The 22,734-nt window shown below is 44.2% G+C and overlaps 1 protein-coding gene across 1 annotated transcript in view; it reads right to left on the reverse strand.

Annotated features, from left to right (window-relative positions):
- Positions 1-22,734, reverse strand: part of dnah5 (dynein, axonemal, heavy chain 5) — a 366,123-nt gene that overhangs the window by 282,413 nt on the left and 60,976 nt on the right. The window contains exons 21-27 of the mRNA XM_034175262.1: positions 19,297-19,539; positions 18,904-19,082; positions 18,517-18,610; positions 11,121-11,263; positions 10,948-11,024; positions 10,688-10,812; positions 193-428 (exon numbers count right to left, since the gene is read on the reverse strand). Coding sequence (XP_034031153.1) covers positions 193-428; positions 10,688-10,812; positions 10,948-11,024; positions 11,121-11,263; positions 18,517-18,610; positions 18,904-19,082; positions 19,297-19,539 — 1,097 coding nt within the window. The remainder of the gene's footprint in view (positions 1-192; positions 429-10,687; positions 10,813-10,947; positions 11,025-11,120; positions 11,264-18,516; positions 18,611-18,903; positions 19,083-19,296; positions 19,540-22,734) is intronic.

Below are 22,734 nucleotides of genomic sequence, written 5' to 3' on the forward strand. Positions count from 1 at the left end.
CAGACGCTACAACCTCTGAGCACACGGCTATAAATATGTGGATACAATCCACCTAAATCAAAGTACTGTATAGCCAATAATATCTGAAATTCTATACAGAGATTAAAATCAACTGATTGTTTCTCACTGTGTACATGCTTGTGAATGGGAAGAGATCAGCGAACATATCTGGTTTGATGATAAGAGTTTTACCTCTATGGGTCCAATTTGAAAGTCAATAGATATTTCTCGTTCTCTGATCTCCTTGAGCACTGCCATGGCGATGCGAATATCATCCAGGTCTTTGGTCTGTCGATTCAGTTTCTTTTCTGCTTCATCTATAAAAGCAATAATCTGCTCCATCTCAGAATGATATTTCTTGTTGCAGTACAGTCCATAGTCCTTCATCCAATTCTTAGTTTCCACAGTGAATGACATCTTTAAGTCAGCTGTTAAAAAGCCAAAGAGAAGAATGTGACTGATTGGCAGCCACTGTCAATCAGTATGATACTGTATGTTCAACACATTTTATCGAGGGAGTGGTGATACTTTTCCAAGGCTTTGAAAAAAGCCTAGGCCTATACCCTGTAAAATGCAGTGAGTGAAATGATAGATAGATGAGTCCTTCCACTCCAGTTTGTTGACATGAAAACTCAAAAACAATAAATTCTATCTTTTTGCAACTCACCAAATTAAAAGACAAATAATGAGGATGAACTTGTAAAAAAAATGGGTAAGTTTTGATGCCTGAGATCAATCCAACAACAACTCTGTTTTATATCCTGTAGTTTGGGTGGATTATAGAAAGTTAAGAAAAGGTGTGGTTGAGCAGCTATTGTACTTTGTGTGCACCGGCAGTGGTGGGCACAGTTCCGATAATCCGATAACCAATAATTATCGAAGATAATGTTTTCATTATCGGATTATCTTTTTAGATAACTTTAAAAACCATTATCGGACTAATTATCTTGCAATAAATTTTTGTCCGATAACTTTTAGACCGATAACGTGGTAAATAAAACTGAACAGCTACAAACACTTATAAAATTTACAATTAGTTGAGCACCTACCTGTTAAATGTTTCGTACAGATGTGTAGTTTTACCCTCTGCAAAACAGGGAAGAGCTGCTTCAAAAAGAAACTGCTCTATCCTCTGCAGGCAAAGGAGAACTGGTACCCCCCCCCCCCCCCAAAAAAAAACAAAATTAATGTCATGTCTGAAGTTTTATAAAGTGAAAATATCAGATATATGTTTTAGTTTTAAAGTAAAGCGCTAATTTTTAAGGTTTTAGTGTGGCTATATGCTGTACCCAGCAGTGCATTATGGGTAGGATAGGGTAATCTCAGTACATTCACAACATGAGAAATGCATTTGAAACACTCTGATCAGGCTCTACGGACAACAGCATTAAACTCTTAGTGCCTAAAACTCTTGTGAATATATTCTCTGGGTTTATAGACTTTGTTATTGTGTCTGCATTTATTAAATTCCACGCATCTTAAATGTAGCAGACACGGATTATCTGGAATTTTGTTTTGGCAAGTTTTCAAGGTCTTTACTGCCATCTACTGCCAGTACTGTTCATGGCAGTATTGGCCCTGAAGCTGGGCCCTACGGAACCTGGGAGAGGTCACTTAAAGTGATATTTTTGTCTGGCCATGATAATTTGTGTGCATGTTTTCCTTTAATTGAGCCCACGAATTAATAAAACGTGCTCTCAAATTAATAACACATGCGCACGTTTTCCAGGCCGTGATAATTCGTGCGCACGTTTTCCTTTAATTGAGCCCTCGAATTAATAAAATGTGGGCACGTTTTCCTTTCATTCAAAATGAACTATGCTTCGCCCTCAGCATCCTTTTTAATGTGCTTAAACTCCAGATGATGTCATGCTGGAGTTCTCTATTCGCCCTATTGATGTATCCCATAATCCCTTAGCACAGCATAGAGAATCCACATCATGACAATTGTAAATTAATATTATGCTACAAAAATGTATTTTTTTTTATGCTTTTCATCACGTTAATAAGAGACTACATGCATGATACCCTGAAAACTTGCTAAAACAAATGTAACAAATAATCCGTGTCTGCTACATTTAATCTGCGTGGAATTTAATAAACGCAAAACGAATTTCAGACATATTATACGAGGTCTGTTAGAAAAGTATCCGACCTTTTTATTTTTTCAAAAACCATATGGATGTGAATCACGTGTGACTGCATCAGCCAAGCTTGAACCTTCGTGCGCATGCGTGAGTTTTTTCACGCCTGTCGGTTGCGTCATTCGCCTGTGAGCAAGCTTTGTGTGAGCAGTGGTCCACCCCTCTCATCGGATTTTTATTGCGAATAAATGTCTGAACGATTTGGAGCTTTGCTGCATCAATTTTTTCCAGAAACTGTGAGAGACCTCCAGGTGGTAACCATTCGGAAAATTCAAATGGCTTTGAGGGACAATTTTATGGGGATTACACAGATTAAGGAGTGCTCCAGCCGGTTTAAAGACCGCCCACAGCTGCTGAGAGCGTGCCGCACTCCGAGCGCCGATCAACAGGCTGAAACCCCGCTGAAACAACCAGATCATTTCCAATGTGAAGGCTTTGTTGATCCGGAACGTCGTCTGACTTACACAAAAATGGCAGGAGACGTGGACATCAGTACTTTTTCGGCACATTCCACTGTTACAGGAGTTTTTTTCATGGAAAGAAAAGCGGACGGATGCACCACTGTGCCGCTCATGGCGCTGCACAAAACCACCTCCGTGTTGGTCTCACAAGACGGCTTTGAGATGGCTTTCAGACAGCTGTTGGTGGGTTTTCAGTCGTGTGACTAACCGAGAAATTGTGGATGAGCCTGGACATGCCAGAACATGTCCTGTGAGGATTCATCACGGCGTTGCTTTGCGCCATGCGGCGCCATGCGGCGCCATGCGGCGCCATGCGGCGCCATGCGGCACCGCTGCGGCGCGCGGAATTCCTCTGCTCCTCTTTCCATGACAAAAACTCCTGTAACAGTGGAATGTGCCATTCATTTCCAAACTGGACGCTGTGTTTTATCCGGGACGTCGTCTGACTAGCACAGGAATTGTGGAAGACGTGGACATCAGCACTTTTTCGGCACATTGAGACAGTCGTGCGAAGGAATTCCGCGCGTCGTGGTGGAGCCGCATGGCGCAAAGCAACGCCGTGATGAAGCCTCACAGGACATGTTCTGGCATGTCCAGGCTCATCCACAATTTCTCGGTTAGTCACACGACTGAAAACCCACCGACAGCCGTCTGAAAGCCATCTCAAAGCCGTCCTGTGAGACCAACACGGAGGTGGTTTTGTGCCGCGCCATGAGCGGCACGGTGGCGCATCCGTCCGCTTTTCTTTCCATGAAAAAAACTCCTGTAACAGTGGAATGTGCTGAAAAGGTACTGATGTCCACATCTCCTGCCATTTTTGTGTAAGTCAGACGACGTCCCGGATCAACAAAGCCTTCAGGTTGGAAATGATCTGGTTGTCTGGTTGAAGCAGTAGCGTCTCTGTATGCAGTCACTGCTGCCATTTTGTAGTTTTCTTTCAGTAAGCCTACACTGTAATGCAAGTCAAAAGAACTACATGGCCCAGAAGCCAACAGTGTTTCTGGCCACTGCTTTCCACCAGAATTCAAAGAAGAGCAATGGAGAAAGCAAACACCAGAGAAGAAATCAGCGTGTTAAAAAGTGACTTGCAAAGCAAAGTCAGAAATAATGACTTATCAATTAAGCTCATAAAATTGGCAGGGAAGTTGCAAATATTACTGAACTTTAGGAGAGTCGAGTGTCACAGTGTTAACATGCTGCAAGCTGCTTGTAATGAGTGAGGAGAGGTGCACCAGCCTCAGTCCAGAGAATGAAGATACACTTTTTATTCCGACATCGCAACATTTAAGGTAAGAAAGTGATGATTCTGAAAGTTAGCCCTAATTAGTTTCTGGGCAGTGTTTTCTTGCAAATAGACAAATATTCCAAGTGTGCTGAACATTGAGAAAGCAGACTGATATGGCCAATGTATTTTTTTTATTTAATATTTGTATCATATGCACTTTTTTCTTTTTCCAAAACTCGTTGTTCCAGAGTAATATATATAAGATGTCTACTGGCCAGTAGATGGCAGTGTTCATGGCAGTATTCGCCTATTGAGATATCTCATAAAACCTTTGTGCGCCACAGAGTTGCTGTGGTCTAAAAGTAAATGAACATTATACAACCAAAATTTATATTTTTATGCTTCTCATCACGTTAATAAAAGGCTGCATGCATGAGACCCTGAAAACTTGCTAAAACAAATATTCCAAACTGCTATGTTTAGTCTGTGTGGAATTTAACCCTCTGGGGTCCGAGGGCATTTTTTGGACAGTTCACTCGCCTGGCATAAATGTTTTACTATGGCTGTTAACAGCTCTCCCTGCATCCCACAATCAAGTTTTATGTCTCTTTTTTCAGGACAACCTGTTCTTTCATAATATATATGCTTTTTTTTTGTGTTTTATAAGTGTAATAAAAGTTTACAATCAAAATAACAAAGGAAAAAGTAAAGCGAAAAATAATTTTCCACACACATTTATTCAAAACACACAGCAAACTATAATAAACAACTGTTTTGACACTTTATAAAGGTAATATGAGGTCCTGTGTGAAAGACTGTACAACAAAAAAGTTCAAACAATAAACACAAATGCACATTTTGAACAATATATACAAAATGGTCTATTGTAGAGAAGAACGTCTTCTCTACAAGAGTCAAGACAGAAGTCAGACCACCAGAGCAAGAATTTTAGCTGAGGAAGCTTCTGTGATTTGAAGCGAAACGTCCTCGCGTCAAGCAACCCAGTCCAGTTGAAGATTCAAGCTTCTCTACTATTGTCATGCGAGGCTCTCCATCTGCTTTCACTTTCGCTGTGCGTAATGGCGCAGGGCGCATTGGAGGAGTTAGGGGCTATTCAAATGGGCCAACTAGTAAGATATCACTCCTGAAAATGGTCTTTGGTTTATCACGTGAGGTAAATCTGCCCTATGATTGGATTTTGAAAAGCCATGTGACGGTGAACCAATTCTGATTAGACACTCACATTGCGCACGTCATCACACAGCTTCTATGAGGAGTACAAAGATGGCTGACCGTGGATCGAAAGTTGTTGGAGTTAACTTTTCAGCAAAAAAGAAAGTTTCTATCTCATATCATTAAAAAGTTATTTATAATTTAGTAGAGCTTGGTCCCAGCTGTCGTGTACGACGGCGTCGGCCCCAGAGGGTTAATAAACGCAAACCGAATTTCAGACATCTTATATATATTACTCTGGAAAAAAGAGGGCAACCAGTGTTGTAAAGGACAATAAGCAGGACGTTAAAGAGCAAACTTCACTTTCCCCCAGAATGGCATAAACAGGAAGTAATCACAGCTCACAGTGATTCCCATTGAAAATAACAATCTGATCTTCTGGCATGTTTACATAAAACAAACACAATAACAACGTCTATAAACCTAGAGAATATATTCGCAAGAGTTTTCAGCACAATATACAAAGAGTTTAATGCTGTTGTCCGGTTGCAGCAGTTAAAGTGCAGCCTGATCAGAGCGTCTCAATGCATTTCTCCTGTCGTGAAACTTTACCCATAATGCACCGCAGCATGTGTCCAAACACTAAAACGTTCAAAATGAGTGCATTACTTTAAAACTAAAACATACGAGGTCTGTTAGAAAAGTATTGTACCTTTTTATTTTTTTCAAAAACCATATGGATTTGAATCACGTGTGATTACATCAGCCAAGCATGAACCTTCGTGCACATGCGTGAGTTTTTTCACGCTTGTCGGTTGCGTCATTCGCCTGTGAGCAGGCTTTGTGTGAGCACTGATCCACCCTCTCGTCGTTTTTTCATTGTCAGAAGAATGTCTGAAGGACTGCCGTTTTGTTGCATTAAAATTTTTTCAGAAACTCTGCCAGACAACCAGCTGGAAACCATTTCGAAGATTTGGCTGGCTTTCGGTGAAAATTTTCTGGGCTTCAGAGAGAATAAAGATTGTTACTGTCGCTTTAAGGACGGCCCACAGCGCCGGAGGGCGCGCCGCGCTCCGAGCTGGGATCGAGAGGCTGAAGGGGCTGATCACTTCCAAATTTAAGGCTCTGTTGATGCAGGGCATTGTGTAACTAGCAGAGAAGTTTCATAAAAGGTTGGGATCAGCACTTTATCGGCACATTCCACTGTTAAAGGAGATTCTGTAATGAAAGACGTGCAGACAGATTCGCGTGTCGGGACGCAGCTGCTCATCACGCGGCGGGACAAAAAAGACCTCCGTGTTGGAAACCATTTGGAAGATTCAGGCGGTTTTCGACCGCTTTTCAGTCGAGTGAGTATCTGAGAAATTGTTTAACAGCTGGGCATGTTCCAACTTGTCCTGTAAGGCTTCTAACATGGAGGTGTTGTTTGTCGAGCGCCATGAGCAGCTGCATCCTGACGCGCGAATCCGTCCGCACGTCTTTCATTACAAAATCTCCTTTAACAGTGGAATGTGCCGATAAAGTGCTGATCCCAACCTTTTATGAAACTTCTCTGCTAGTTACACGACGTCCTGCATCAACAGAGCCTTAAATTTGGAAGTGATCAGCCCCTTCAGCCTCTCGATCCCGGCTCGGAGCGTGATGCGCCCTCCGGCGATGTGGGCCGTCCTTAAAGCGACAGTAACAATCCTTATTCTCTCTGAAGCCCATAAAATTTTCACTGAAAGCCAACCGAGTTTCTGAAAAAATTTTAATGCAACAAAACGGCAGTCCTTCAGACATTCTTTTGACAATGAAAAAACGACGAGAGGGTGGACCAGTGCTCACACAAAGCCTGCTCACAGGCGAATGATGCAACCGACAGGCGTGAAAAAACTCACGCATGCGCACGAAGGTTCATGCTTGGCTGATGCAATCACACGTGATTCAAATCCATGTGGTTTTTGAAAAAAATAAAAAGGTCCGATACTTTTCTAAGAGACCTCGTATAGCGGATATTTTCACTTGCCAGATGTGATAATTTAAATAAATTGTCCGGAATTAGTTTGGTTAAATTTTTAACCATAAGTTAAACCTGTATGCTTGTGGATGACTTGGGTGATGCCAGCAAGTCAGTATGGTGTGAAGAGAAATGATTTTTTCCCTCTCTCTTTCTTTCTCTTCTGTAACCAGCTTTCCTCTGCCTGCAGAAGATAGAGCTGTCCCTCTGCTACAAAATATTTAACAGGCAGGCACTGATTTCAGATTTCACAAATGTTTTTAACTGTTAAGCTTTATTCACTATGGCTGCAAAAATATGTTAGAGGTCTAAAAATTATCTGACCTACATTTATCGGAAGCTAATTGGTCTGGCAATGGTTTTCAAAGTTGCCTGAAAAGCAAATCCGATAATGAAAGCATTAGCTTCCTTAATTAGCGGTTAGTGGATTAGCGGAAGTGTGCCCACCACTGGGAGTGGGTGGAGAAAGGTCACAGGAGTGACTGTGATCGAAGAATATCTGCAAGAGTGAAGGGGAAAGTCTACAAGATAGAAGTGAAACCAGCTATGCTGTATGGCTTAGAGACGGTGGTGCTAACAAAAAGACAGGTGGCAGAGCTGAAGATGCTGCAATTCTCTTTGAGAGTGACAAAGATGGACAGGATTAGGAATGAACATATCAGAGAGACAGCTCAGGTGAGACGGTTTGGAAACAAAGACAGAGAGGCAAGATTGAGATTGTTTGAACATATGCAGAGGAGGGATCCAGGATACACAGGGAGAAGGATGCTGAGGATGGAGCCACCAGGCAAGAGGAGAAGAGGGATCCAAAGAGGAGGTTTTGGTTGGCAGGACAGAGGAAGATGCAGAGGGCAGGGTGAGATGGAAACGGTTGGTCTGCTGTGGGGACCCCTAATGGGAGCAGCTGAAAGAAAAAGAATTCTGTTAGTGTAGAATTATCCTGTAGCCAAAGACTTCTTCCTTCTGTCATTGTTTCAACATATGTAAGGTTTTGAAGTTTCACGCAGCTTATGAGCTTGTTTGTCAGTTCTTTCATTCCAAAACATGGCAACCACAAGAGTGTTTTTTGTGCACTGTGCAGTTTATGCATTAATAGGGGAAACCGGTGCACAGTGGATCAGAAATGCTGTTTTGTAGCAGCATAAACACATTTATCGACTTTGTAGTCGTATCATCTGACCTTCGGCCATGTGTCTCAGACACTCAGGTGAAGAGAGGGGCTGAACTGTCGACCGATCACCACCTGATGATGTGTTGGATCCGCTGGGAGGGGAGGAAGCCGGTCAGACCTGGCAGGCCCAAGCGTATTGTGAGGGTCTGCTGGGAACGACTGGCAGAACCCTGTCGGCGAGGTCTTCAACTCCCAGCTCCGGGAGAGCTCCACCCAGATCCCGGGGGAGGTTGGGGACATGGAGTCGGAGTGGCCCATGTTCTCCACCTCCATTGTTGATGCGGCCACTTGTATCTGTGGTCACAAGGTCTTTGGTGCCTGTCACGGCGGCAATCCCCGAACCCAGTGGTGGATGCCGGGTTTAAGAAGGGGGACCGTAAGGTGTGTTCCAACTATTGGGGGATCACACTCCTCAGCGTCCCCGGTAAGGTCTATTCCAGAGTACTGGAGAGGAGAATTCGAACGATAGTTGAACCTCGGATTCAGGAGGAGCAGTGTGGCTTTCGTCCTGGTCGCAGCACACTAGACCAGCTCTACACCCTCCACTGGGTGCTCGAGGGTTCAAGGGAGTTCGCCCATCCTGTCCACATGTGCTTTGTGGATCTGAAGAAGGTGTTCGACCGTGTCCCTCGAGGCACCCTGTGGGGGGTGCTCCAGGAGTATGGGGTCCAGGGTCCTTTACTAAGGGCTATCTGGTCCCTGTACGACCGCAGCAGGAGCTTGGTTCGCATTGCCGGTAGTAAGTCAAACCTATTTCCAGTATACGTTGGCCTCAGCCAGGGCTGCCCTTTGTCACCGGTTCTGTTCATTACCTTTATGGACAGAATTTCTAGGCGCAGCCAGGGTATAGAGGGGGTCTGGTTTGGGAACCACAGAATCTCATCTCTGCTGTTTGTGGACAATGTGGTTCTGTTGGCTTCATCAAATCAGGACCTTCAGCGTGCACTGGGGCGGTTTGCAGCCGAGTATGAAGCGTCCGGGATGAAAATCACATCTCCAAATCCGAGGCCATGGTTCTCAACCGGAAAAAGGTGCCTTGCCCTCTTCAGGTCGTTGGAGTGTCCTTGCCTCAAGTGGAGGAGTTTAAGTATCTCTGGGTCTTGTTCACAAGTGAGGGACGGATGGAGCGTGAGATTGACAGACGGATCGGTGCAGCGTCTGCAGTGATGTGATCACTGTATCGGACCGTCGTGGTAAAGAGAGCTGAGCAGGGGGGCAAAGAGACCTCTCGATCTACATGGGTAGATCGAGAGGTCTCCACGTTCCGACCCTCACCTATGGTCATGAGATTTGGCTCATGACTGAAAGAACAAGATCACGAGTACAAGCAGCCGAGATGAGTTTCTTCCACAGGGTGGCTGGGCGCTCCCTTAGAGATAGGGTGAGGAACTCGGTCACTCGGGAGGAGCTCAGGGTCGAGCCGCTGCTCCTCCACATCGAAAGGAGTCAGCTGAGGTGGCTCGGGCATCTTTTCCGAATGCTCCCTGGACGTCTCACTGGAGAGGTGTTCCGGGCACGTCTCATCGGGAAGAGGCCCCAGGGAAGACCCAGGACACGCTGGAGGGACTACGTTTCTCAGCTGGCTTGGGAACACCTCGGGGTTCCCCCGGAGGAACTGGGGTGGTGTGTGTGGATCGGGAGGTCTGGGCGGCTTTGCTTGAGCTGCTGCCCCCGCGACCCGACCTCGGATGAAGTGGAAGAAAATGGATTTGATTTGATCGTTTATTTAGTCCCCATGGGGGCAATTCAGGTACAGTGGATGGATGGATAAATGTATAAGCTTCAACAAGTAATATTTGTCATCCACTTGATTCTGGGGCTTAGTAAATCACTTTCTACACTGATTCACTGTGCCCCGATTCACTGTGCCTCGGGTGCATGTGACACACGAGTCATGTTATCAAATAGCTGATAGTCTGGAGAAGACATAACACATGCTCATCAGTTGGATGGGTAGTCTTCTAACTAATAACAATTTTTTGGGCCATCTTTCCTCTGTTGTGAGAAATAAATACAAAGACACTGGCATCCACAAAATTTACTTTTGATAGGAAAAACTGACTTCACTTGCCACTTAGTTTTACCCTTAATGTATCCAAAAACAAAACACTAATTTATAAGGGGGATGTCTTTATGCATAAAAATATGGCATAACTGCTGCAAATATATATGTAGTTTTGCAGATATAGGTACTGATTCACTATGCCCCAGTTTCCCCAACTGTTGTCTGATTTACAGATGGCAGAGTGTCACTCTGTTACTGCTCTCTACCAATCATCACATCAAAGCATTCATGTGAAATATGTGTTTCCATTTGAGTTATATACATAATTGTGAGGAAACAGACATAAGCATCGCTCTGATTAGCACAGAACTAATCAAACAGGTTTTTGGAGACTTTGATCTCATTCTGAAAATGGTTGTGCTGTAAAATTGACTGTTAAAGAATTTAAGTGGCTCTTTTCTATAGAAATTGCTGCCATTAGCACAGTCTTTGTAGGAGCCTTTCCTCACCTGTAAATACAGCCAACGCTCCCACAGTGATGTACTCAGGCTCTGAGTTAATTTCTCGGTCCAGATTTCGGTAATAAACAATCCTACTCTCAAACTCTGATATCAAAGGGCTTCCCTCAATGAACCTGGAAACCAAAACAATATTAATATGAATGATTTTCACACTAATCACAGATACTTTAATGATGAGCTGAATTATTATTATTTATTTGTTTTAATGTCAGTTCTCAAGTAAGGAAATCAATCACAGGTCACCATACTTTAGTATTGCATCTCCACGGTCATTTATCCAGAGGTGATGGTAACAGCTGAAACGCTGCAGCGCACTCATAACCTCCTGCACAGCAACAAAAAAACAGCATGGAACATGAATCTCGCAAAAAGGCAGCATTAACATTTTGCATACAGTGTCATGAGTAAATGCAAACCGTACCTTTTTGGTGGAGCTGATGGACGTACTGAGAAGAGAGACCAGCATGATGATTTCCTTGTTTTCAGACACAGTCTTGTAGTAATTTGTGGCTTGGAATGGGGTGGACTGGGCCACAGAAGCTGAAATGTCTGAGATGGTACCATCTAGAGTAATTAGAGTGGAGGAAATTAAACAGGGCAACTCATTAGGTTGCATCCCTTCACAAGGACCAAAAAAGTCCTTTTCCTATAACATAAACATGCTCATTCCCCCCCACCCTTTTAGGGATTAGATCCAAAAATGCAAGGGGGCGTGAGGTGTGCTTGTGGAGATATGCCCTCTTTCATTACTCTTGGTGTGGGCTCCAGCAGATCCTTTTCAGTTAAAGCAACAAGGACAGAAATGTTGCTTGTTAGACCTCATTTTTATTTATTTATTGATGCATCACCACATTGTTTAAAGGGCATTTTTGTCTACAAAATTTAATATCTGTTTTTAAAAAGACCTGGTGATCTATATTTGAAGAAGGACAAGAATCAAATCCTATGCTTGTGTCCGGACCGCACTGAGAGAAGGACAGGAGAGTCTATGACTCCCCCTGGGTGTGACATCAGTCCAAAGCAGTTTACTAACCATGGCTAAGGCATCATTTACAGATGGGTGGACTAAGACACAAAACAGTCTTCACAAAACTGATCACTGCAAATGGCACTATTCAATGTATAACTATGTCAGATATTCAGATCCACCAACTTCAATCATCACTGGAAATTCTCTCTCTCTCTCTCTCTCTCTCACACACACACACACACACACACACACACACACACACACACACACACACACACACACACACACACACACACACACACACACACACACACACACTTTCTGTTTTAAAAACACTTTTCTAAGTCACAGTTTGTGTTGCAGCAAGTCAGTCATCCGGCAACGTTCCAACCAATTTTTGTCCATTACCTCAATGATAATGCATTGCACTTTGACTGAATGGGCAACTGCAAGCGAATGAGTTTTTTTTTTTTTTTTTTTGAATGTCTTCATCCACACATTAATGGCACATTCATCAGTATATCTCTGTCAGCTCCAAGTCAGATGAGGTTTTGCTCTGCTGAACTGTGAAATAAGGAGATCTAATGTTCCCAGTGACTGTGGTACGGCAGATAATGATCAGTGTTCTTGTCTGCATATTTGAAATAAACTATTTTGAAGTAAACACGGACAAGCTGGCGAGTAATTTTCTTTGCATACCCTCTCTTATTACAGTTTTTGCCAACTGCTTACACCCCAAAAGTGAATGCCTAGACTACAACTTCAAATCCCAAACTTCTTGTAACAATGGCTAAAATACAATGTGACAATACCTTAAACACATTTTCTGCTTTGCACGTTGCTTGCAATTCTTCAACACAGTTGTTTCAACACAACATTACACACAGTTTCCTACATTAGACACTTAACTCAAAGATAAAATACTTTGTTGTCACTGGGAAAACACTTTTAATAAAAATGCAAAACATCTGGTAAGTGGAAATACTTATGCACACATTTGAAAACACATTTCAAACACATTTGAAAACACACAGAAAACTCACCACCAATCAGTCTGACCTTTGGCACTGCAAATAGAGCTCAGGTAAGACATTTTGTCAAATCTGCAACCATGGAGGTGATAAGACCCAAAGAAGAGGACAAGGAAGACAAAGAAAAAGAGAGATATGTGGACAAGGACAATGACAAAAAGACCAAGAAGGAGAAATGTTTCAGATGACATTCGAACAACTTTGGTGGACCATGTAATCAACCACGGCCTCACACTGAGGGAAGCTGGACAAATGTCCACCCATACCTCAGCCACCCCACAGTGTATAGATAGTACTGTCAAGTGCAATGTCATTCTGACATCAGTGTGTGTGTCCATGTGAATGGGTGAATGCGAGGCATCACTGTAAAGTGCTTTGAGCTTCTGATATAGACAGAAAAGCCTTAGATAAATGCAGTCCATTCATCATTCTGATGTTACCGTACCATGTATGTAAACTATAGGACTGCCAAAACATGTTTTCATTGTTTTGATTTGTGTTTTGAATTTGAACTGTACAGTACTCTGTCTTTCTTTAGGTATTTGTAAGAAATTTCTATTTCTTTGTATAAACAACAACCAGACAACAAAACAGGGAAATAACACTTTTGTTGCTAAATACTGTAACTTTCAGCTCTTGTTTGAGAAAAAGTATATACAAATATTTTGAGTTTAGTGTTATGTGTAAAACACATCAGTGCGTTGCTGCTGATTTGAAAATGTTTCACAATGGTGCATGTGTGTATCATGTTGTTAAATTGACATTTTTAGAAGGGATTGTTAGGTCTCATTTTGACAGAGCTGTGAGATGTTTTACAATCCTAATTCCAATGAAGCTGAGACGTTGTGTAAAATATAAATGAAAACAAAATACAATGATTTGCAAATCCTCTTCAACCGATATTCAATTGAATACATCACAAAGACAAGATATTAATGTTCAAACTGATAGACTTTTTTGTTTTGGTGCAAATATTTGCTCATTTTGAAATGGATGCCTGCAACACATTTCAAAAAAGTTGGGACAGTGGCAACAAAAGACTGGAAAAGTTGATGAATGCTCAAAGAACACCTAACTGGAAACAGGTGTGTCATGATTGGGTATAAAAGGAGCATCCCCAAAAGGCTCAGCTGTTCACAAGCAAAGACTGGACGAGGATCACCACTTTGTGAACAACTGTGAAAAAAAGTTTAAGAACAATGTTTCTCAAAGTTCAAGGAATTTAGGGTTTCCATCATCTACAGTCCAATTTTTTTTTCAAGATGGTGCTGTCGATGCAGCTGCCTATTATTTCAGCTCTGCCCCCTCTTTTCCTACTTCCGCTATTTTTAATACTTTTTAATAGTGCTCTACTGTTTATATTTGCAGTGGGTGGTACCCTGTGCAAGTGTGCACATGGGAAACCCACTTTTGTAACTCTTGTGATTAGTTTTCTGCTTCTTTCGGCACTTTTTGAGACTGCACATGGAAATCCCTTCGTCTCCGCCTCCGGATGTCCCATTGTCTACACCCAGGATCAGCTGCTTGGACTAAGAGATTCTATGTACAGTGGGCCGGATCCCCACTATGCTGAGTACCTGGACATACCTGCAGACATACGAAGGAGACAGAGAGGCTGCAGGGGTGGCCGGACGAAGCAGAGAAGGACTTATATTCCGTCTGTGGTCATGGGGAATGTAAGGTCTCTCCACAACAAGACCGAGGAGCTAGTAGCGCTAACCCGTTTCCAGAGGCTGTATAAAGGCTGCAGTCTCATGTGCTTCACGGAGACGTGGTTGGATGAACATGTACCGAACTCTGTTATTAACATGGACGGCTTCACACTTATCCGCGCGGACAGGACGCTGGCGGAGAGCGGGAAGAAAAGAGGAGGGGGGCTCGCTGTTTATGTGAGTGAGAGATGGTGCAGTGCAGCTCATGTTCACGTGAAGGATCACATCTGCTCCTCGGACGTCGAGCTACTCGCGGTGAGCATGAGGCCGTACTACCTCCCACGGGAGTTTGGAAGTATGATTACGCTCTGCGGGTATATTCCTCCCTCTGCAGATGCCACCGCTGCCTGTGAGCAGATCCACAGTACAGTCACGCAGCTGAAGACGCAGCACCCCCACGCCCTCCTCCTCATCACCGGGGATTTTAACCACGCCTCCCTCTCCGCTACCCTCCCCACGTTCACCCAGTACGTCACGTGTAAAACCAGGGACAATAGAATACTGGACCTTTTTTGCGCTAATGTGGAGGACGCTTACACCTCTGCCCCCCTCCCCCTGCTCGGACGCTTGGATCACAACCTCGTCTACCTGCTTCCCCAATACACACCCAGGGTGAGAAGAGAGCCAGTTCAGAAAAGGTCAGTGAAACTCTGTACTGAAGAGGCCACTGAGAGGCTGAGGGACTGTTTCAGAACCACAGGCTGGAGCATGTTTCAAAACTCTTATGGTGAAGACATCAACGGCCTGGCCCAGTGTATCACTGACTACATGAACTTCTGGTTGGAGAGCACTGTGCCTACCCAGAGGGTACGGTGCATTCCCAACAACCACCCCTGGGTGACCCCCAAGCTGAAGGTCCTGATGAACCACAAGAAGAGGGCTTTCAACTTGGGAGACAGAGAGGAGCAGCGTAGAGTCCAACAGGAGCTCCAGTGGAGGATCCGGGCAGCCCCCCCGCCTGCTCCTGGCTCTCCACACGTCTCCAGCAGCCAGCCCTCCAGTCCCTCTGACCCCCCACCTTCTTCCCCCGGTCACCTCCACTGCACCCCGGACTTTGTCCCTCCTCTCCCCCGACTGTATTCAGCACCAGCCCACCTCAGCTCACACCTTAGCTCCCCCCTCCCTTCCCCCTCTCTGTGACTCCGACTGAGGTGAGAGGCCAGCTCCTGCGGCTGAAGCAGAGGAAAGCAGCGGACCTGATGGGATCTCCCAGAGGCTGCTGAGGACCTGTGCAGATGAGCTCTGTGAGGTCCTCAGCCACATGTTTAACAAGAGTCTCAGCCTGGGGGTGGTCCTCACCCTGTGGAAGACCTCCTGTGTGGTCCTGGTTTCCAAAACAATGCACGCCAAGGAACCAGCACACTACAGACCAGTTGCCCTGGCCTCCCACCTCCTGAAGACCAGGGAGCGGCTCGTCCTGTCTCACCTCTGCACCATGGTGAGCGAGTTCCTGGACCCGCTGCAGTTCGCCTACATGCCCAACATCGGGGTAGATGATGCTGTCATCTACCTGCTGCAGTGGCGCTCACCCACCTGGAGACCGGCGGGAGCACTGTGAGAGTCATGTTCTTTGATTTCTCCAGCATCAGACCGGCGCTGCTGTGGGGGAAGCTGGAGGACGCAGATGTGGATGGACATCTCGCCGCCTGGACCATCGACTACCTCACTAACCACCCGCAGTATGTGCAGCTGCGTGGCTGTCAGTCTAAGGTGGTAAGGTGCAGCACCGGGGCCCCCCAGGGCACCATCCTCTCGCCTTTCCTCTTCACCCTTTACACCTCGGACTTCATCTACAACACGGACAGCTGCCATCTCCAGAAGTTCTCTGATGACTCCGCCATTGTGGTTCGTGTGTCTGAGGGGAATGAGCTGGAGTACCGGTCGGTCATCACAGACTTTGTGGACAGGTGTGAGCGCAACCACTTGTGTCTCAACACCAGTAAGACGAAGGAGATGGTGATTGACTTCAGGAGGAAACCACCACCTCACCCACCGGTGAACATCCAGGGGGAGGACATAAAGACTGTGGACAGTGTCAAATACCTGGGTGTTCACCTCAACAACAAACTGGACTGGACTCACAACACTGACACCCTGTACAAGAAGGGCCAGAGTCGCCTCCACCTCCTGAGGAGATTGAGATCCTTTGGAGTGAGCAGGCCTCTGCTTAAGACCTTTTATGACTCTGTTGTAGCCTCTGCTCTCCTCTATGCTGTCGTCTGCTGGGCCCCGGGCAGCACAGAGCGGGAGAGAAAGAGACTGAATAAGCTGGTCAGGAAGTCCAGCTCTGTCCTGTCTTCTGGACTCTCTGGAGGTGGTGGCTGAGAGGAGGGTGTTAGCCAAGTTCAAATCCATCATGGACAACTCCTCTCACCCTCTGCACCGGACTAGTGGAGCTGAACAGCTTCTTCAGCGACAGACTGAGGCACCCTCAGTCCAAGAAGGAATGATACCGCAGGTCGTTCCTCCCTGCTGCTGTCAGACTGTACAATAACACTGTGAAATAACCACATGCAATAATATGTCCACAAATCACATGCAATAACAACTTGTTTACAAACCCCAGCACTAGTGTCACCTTATCACATTTAAATTCCACTTCACATATTGTAAATAAGATGCTCCTATTTTTTAATTCCAATCATGTTTATATATATATACTTATATATATATATATATTCTATTTTTACCTCATTTTCTTATTTTATTGTATTGTTACAAGTATTATTATTATTGCTTATCCTTGTACACGCTGTTTGATGCACATCTTCCTCCACTCGCACTCATCTTGTGTGTTTTTTAAGAGCTGACGTAATGTGAATTTCTCCACTGTGAGATCAATAAAGTCTTATCTTATCTGATCTTATCTTAATATATTCAGAAGATTCAGAGAATCTAGAGAACTTCCTACATGTAACCGGCAAGGCCGAAAACCAACACTGAATGCCCGTGACCTTCGATCCCTCAGGCGGCACTGTATTAAAAACTGACATCATTGTGTAAAGGATCTTACCACGTGGGCTCAGGAACACTTCAGAAAACCATTGTCAGTTAACACAGTTCGTCACTACATCTACAAGTGCAAGTTAAAACTCTACCATGCAAAGCGAAAGCCATGCATCAACAACATCCACAAACGCCGCTGCCTTCTCTGGGCCCGAGCTCATTTGAAATGGACAGACACAAAGTGGAAAAGTGTGCTGTGGTCTGATGAGTCCACATTTCAAATTGTTTTTGGAAATCATGGAGTTGTGTCCTCTGAACAAAAGAGGAAAAAGACCATCCAGATTGTTACCAGTGCTAAGTTCAAAAGCCAGCATCTGTGATGGTATGGGGGTGTGTTAATGCCCATGGCATTGGCAACTTACACATCTGTGATGGCAGCATCAGTGCTGAAAGGTACATTCAGGTTTTGGAGCAACACATGTTGCCATCCAAGCAACGTCTTTTTCAGGGACGTCCCTGCTTATTTCAGCAAGACAATGCCAAGACACATTCTGCACGTGTTACAACAGTGTGGCTTCATAGTAAAAGAGTGCGGGTACTAGATTGACCTGCCTGCAGTCTAGACCTGTCGCCCAATGAAAATGTGGCGCATTATGAAGCACAACATACGACAACAGAGACCCCGGACTGTTGAACAACTGAAGTCGTGCATCAAGCAAGAATGGAAAAGAACTCCACCTACAAAGCTTCAACAATTAGTGTCCTCAGTTCCCAAACGCTTATTGAGTGTTGTTAGAAGGAAAGGTGATGTAACACAGTGGTAAACATACCACTGTCCCAGCTTTTTTGAAATGTGTTGCAGGCATCCATTTCAAAATGAGCAAATATTTGCACAAAACAATAAAGTTTATCAGTTTGAACATTAAATATCTTGTCTTTGTAGTGTATTCAATTGAATATAGATTGAAGAGGATTTGCAAATCACTGTATTGTTTTTATTTACATTTTACACAACATCCCAACTTCATTGGAATTGGGGTTGTATAACAGATGTTCTTATCTTGCTTGTGTGTCGAGCTTTGACACAGTGAGCCAAATTTTGCAAAACGTGTGGAAGCAATTGGCAAAAACTGTAAGAGGTATTGTGCCCTCACATACCAGCCAAACTCCTGTATGTTGTTGCTCCATCCTCTGAGACACTCTCTGAACTTTCCTCTTTCAGAGCGGCGATCCGTTTTTGATTCATTTTTCTCTAAAAAAAAAAGGGCAAAATACACACAAAGAAGAAGAAGAAGAAGAAGAAGAAATTTAATCTGAATAGCACTTTAGCAAGAACAACAAAAAACATTTAAAATACACATGTAGTCACTAGTTAATAACGAGTCATGTTAACACCACTTCTGGAAATGATGAAGAACAACTGTTAAATAATACATTTGCTGACTCTCGGATTGACTGGCAGCCTGTACAAGTTGTAAACTGCCTCTTGCCCAGTGACTGCTGGGATTGGCCTATAGTTTCATTCATGAGTCACAGGAAACTCACCTTTGAGATCCTTTCTTTACTCCACTGTCTGACTCCCTTGTTGACACTGACTATACACTCAACGGCCCGGTTCAGAGCCTGCTGGACATCCTCCAGGGCTGGGACTATGGTGATGTTGGGGATGGACAGAGTCGCATTAACACTGAAGATAGGCTTTTGAGCTGGTGACTCGTCCTCAGCTAAAGGAAGAGAGGAGAGCATGATCAGGGAGTTATGAGTTAATATTTCTTACTTTCATAAAGTTTCTAAGATGATTTAAATCTCTTAACAAGTGTGATTTATTTTAAAAATCTTTATATGATATATTTGAAATAATACTTCTTTTTTATTGGTGCTTAAAACATAAAGATTGTTTAAGTACAAGGGGCACTTCTGCAGTTACATAAGTCCCACCTGTGTAATGTATGAGTGCAGAGGCGTGGATGCGTTTGCATAACATCTCCAGGGTGTTCCGTGTCAGTCTGAACAGAGCATCGACGTTGCGGTGATTGAAGTAGGAAAGCAGCTCCTGAGCTTCCTCTTCCATGACCTTCAGTAGGTCCCTCCTCTTCTTTCTCCTCATCAAGGGAGAGGAAGGGCCAACGCTTGTGGGAGGAAGAACAGTGTTTCTGCCCAAGAGACTGGTCTCATCTTCACCTAAGAGACAGGAGACAAAAACTGATTTACATATTACTTGCTTTCCTCACATAGTGAGTGAGCTGTAATTCAGTTTTATCAGGATGATTATTAGGAGGCTTCTCAGAGGCATTTTGTGATGTTGATGCCTTTGCTGTTGTGTGGGCCGCCAGAAGAGGAGGTATTTGTTAAAGATTTTATATATATATATGTTATCACTGTTAAACATTTGTACCTTTTGTCTTCTTTCTGATGAGAACGGTGTTGTGCTGTTTGCACTTAACCCCGAGAATGTACGTGTTATTCAACCTTGTTTTAGCATGCTGGGGTCAATCTGAACTGGGAATGAGAAGCTGGATGTACTTATTATTATTATTATTCTGATTGTGATGTGATGCTTAGTGTTCCAGGCAGATGCAGAACAGCTGATAACTGCGAACGAGATGTGCTGACCTTCGACGATAAGAGTAAAAGAAAGAAACTGTTTTTGCTTACAGCTGCACTTATTGACGTGTGTGTTTATGTTACGGGAAGAAACTTGTCTTGCGTCATTCCCCCACCCTTAGGACAAGTTTTTGTTTATGTGATGAGGGATTCACTAATAAAAAGAGCGGGAGCACAGACCAGACTTTAGTGTAGCCTTGGTGTACAGCCTGGCCGCACTCCGCGCGTGATTAATTTGACTTTCTGTCTCACTGGTGTTTCTTGACTCTGTTTGTCTTATCAAAGGTTTTAAGAATGTTTGGAGGAGAAAATACCCAACATTGACTGGGGGCTACGTCCGGGATCTCAACAATACCGGAGGTGTCCAGCGGAGGTCGCCAAGTCCAGACGAAAATCCTTGGCCAAGGTCCGATCGATTGATCGTGTCTGCAATTGTCGACCACCGTTGGCATTGTCTGGTTGACGAGATTTTCCCGAAGAAGACAGACAGGAAGTCGAGTCAGTGAGTAAAATTTCTTTGTAAACAGTACTGAGTGAGTGGTGATCAGATCACATAAACAGTTAAATTCCGCAAGCGATGATACAGAATCGTCTGTTAATGCAAAGCAGTTAAACTCTGTAAGGAGGGTGCGGACTCCTCTGTTTATATACGCGTACCGGTAGGGGATAAAAGTGATCACATAAAACAGTTAAACTCCGTAAGCGATGATACAGAATCGTCTGTTAATGCAAAGCAGTTAAACTCTGTAAGGAGGGCGGACTCCTCTACGGTTGTGAGGGACGCACGTAGTTAAATTCCGGAAGGAGGATACGGACTTCTCTGTTTTAATACGTAAAGGAAATCCCGGGTAGAAATACGTGCACTGTAAAAAAGCAGTTAAATCTGGCAGGGACGGCGGAGTCCCCTAATACAGGACATTAGTTAAATTTCACGGGAGGGCGAGCTCCCCTGGCATAAGAATACGCGTACGATTATTAAAAGTGTTTCTATGTGTAAATAGTGTTTTGTGTAAGTGTAAATAACTGTGTGAAAGTGTAATACTTTGGACAACGTTAGTGACAACCGTGCGTGTGGAAGCAGCAGGCAAGTGATTCCGCTTCCTACGGGGAGGTGAAAGGAATCAACCACACGACGGCAAATTAATTGTCACGTCCAAAGAAAGTGTGAAAACTTCAGATTTAGAACACCCTAGGTGTGCCCCCGTCTGAAGTCCAAATTATAACAAGGGATAATAAAAATGGGGGGTAAGACGTCTAAAAAGAAGGAAAATTTATCAACTGACGACTGGAAATTTATGGAAGCAAAAAATCCAAAAGCAACAAAGAAATTGGAGACCTGGATAAATAAACATGACTTTGACGGACGACTGAACCTGATCAGCATACAGAAGCTAAAGAAGGAGTTAGAACAGAAACATAAAGGTGATGAGAAAAAGATGCAGAAAGTAGGGGCAGATTTAGTGGCATTTTGGGAGGAGGAAGCAGAGAACAGACAGAAGGGAGCAGAGAAGCGACGATTAGAGAAAGCAAGGAAAAAGAAAGCTGTAGGTAAGGCAGAAGAAGATGTGATAATTCAGCGCAGAGAACCAGCCTCAGCAACCACCGCCGGCTGGATCGTCGGTGACAACAACACCCTTATCTCCTCTACCAGAGGATGACGATGTACCGCCACCACAGTATGATTTGGCAGTAAAACCTAAGGTAAAAAGTGAAAAACCAGAAAAACCAGAAAAACCACAAACACGCAGTCAAGCGAAAGTGCCTACAGCCCCTCCCATGGTGGAACACAGTGACCAGGGAGGTGCCTATCCTATGATAGAAGTACCAAATCCTCGTGCAGGAACAGCAGGACATCGATCAACCATGCTCGTATATCGAACATGGAATGCTGATGATATCAAAGCAGCAGTCGACATGATACCATCGCCACATGTCGATATTGAGGGATTTATGCAGGATATAGAAAACATTAGAAGTTCTTACCACCTTAGTGGACCTGAAGTCCAACAGGTGTGGATGAAAGCATGTGGCCCTAAATGGAGTCAGATACACGGAGACTGGAATCCTGCAGACCAGGATGGCGTACCATTGCCACATGATGATCCAGTCTTGAAAACAAGAGTGGAAGCTATGATTACACGTGCAAAAGGTGTGTTAGGACCAAAGATAAATTATACTGAAATTACCAGGACAACTCAGAAAGAAGGAGAACCATGGACAGAGTTTAGATGCAGATTTGAGAGTGTATTTAGGGTCCATAGTGGCATATTGCCAGGAACACCAGTGTATGAACAACAATTGAAAAACGCTCTGATCCAACATTCCAATAAGGATATAAAAGCTTGGATACAGAAACATTGGATTGGATTGCCTACAGGCACATTGGAAGAAACACATACACACTGCTGTCATGCAGAAGGAGTCTTAAAGCAGAAAAAGACAGGGAACAGCAACAAAGGAGTGTATGTAGCACACGGAGATGATGAAATATGTTACCAACAGGGTAACTTAAGACAGCAGAAGCAGTGCAAACGCCCCCAAAAGCCATGGCAAAATAGACAAGGTGGACAGCCACAACGTCAAGGACCATGGCAACCACAACAGCAGCACAGACAGGGAGGGCCACCACGGGGTCCCCTAATTTGTTGGAACTGTGGAAGAGAGGGACATATGTATAGAAATTGTCCGAATCCACCTACTGAGGGAGCAGCAGGAGGAATTCCACAACGGAATAATCCTCCGCAGCCACAGTATCCACAATGACTAGAATCC

This window comes from Thalassophryne amazonica, chromosome 7, assembly GCF_902500255.1.
Source record: "Thalassophryne amazonica chromosome 7, fThaAma1.1, whole genome shotgun sequence".
Taxonomy (NCBI): Eukaryota; Metazoa; Chordata; class Actinopteri; order Batrachoidiformes; family Batrachoididae; genus Thalassophryne; species Thalassophryne amazonica.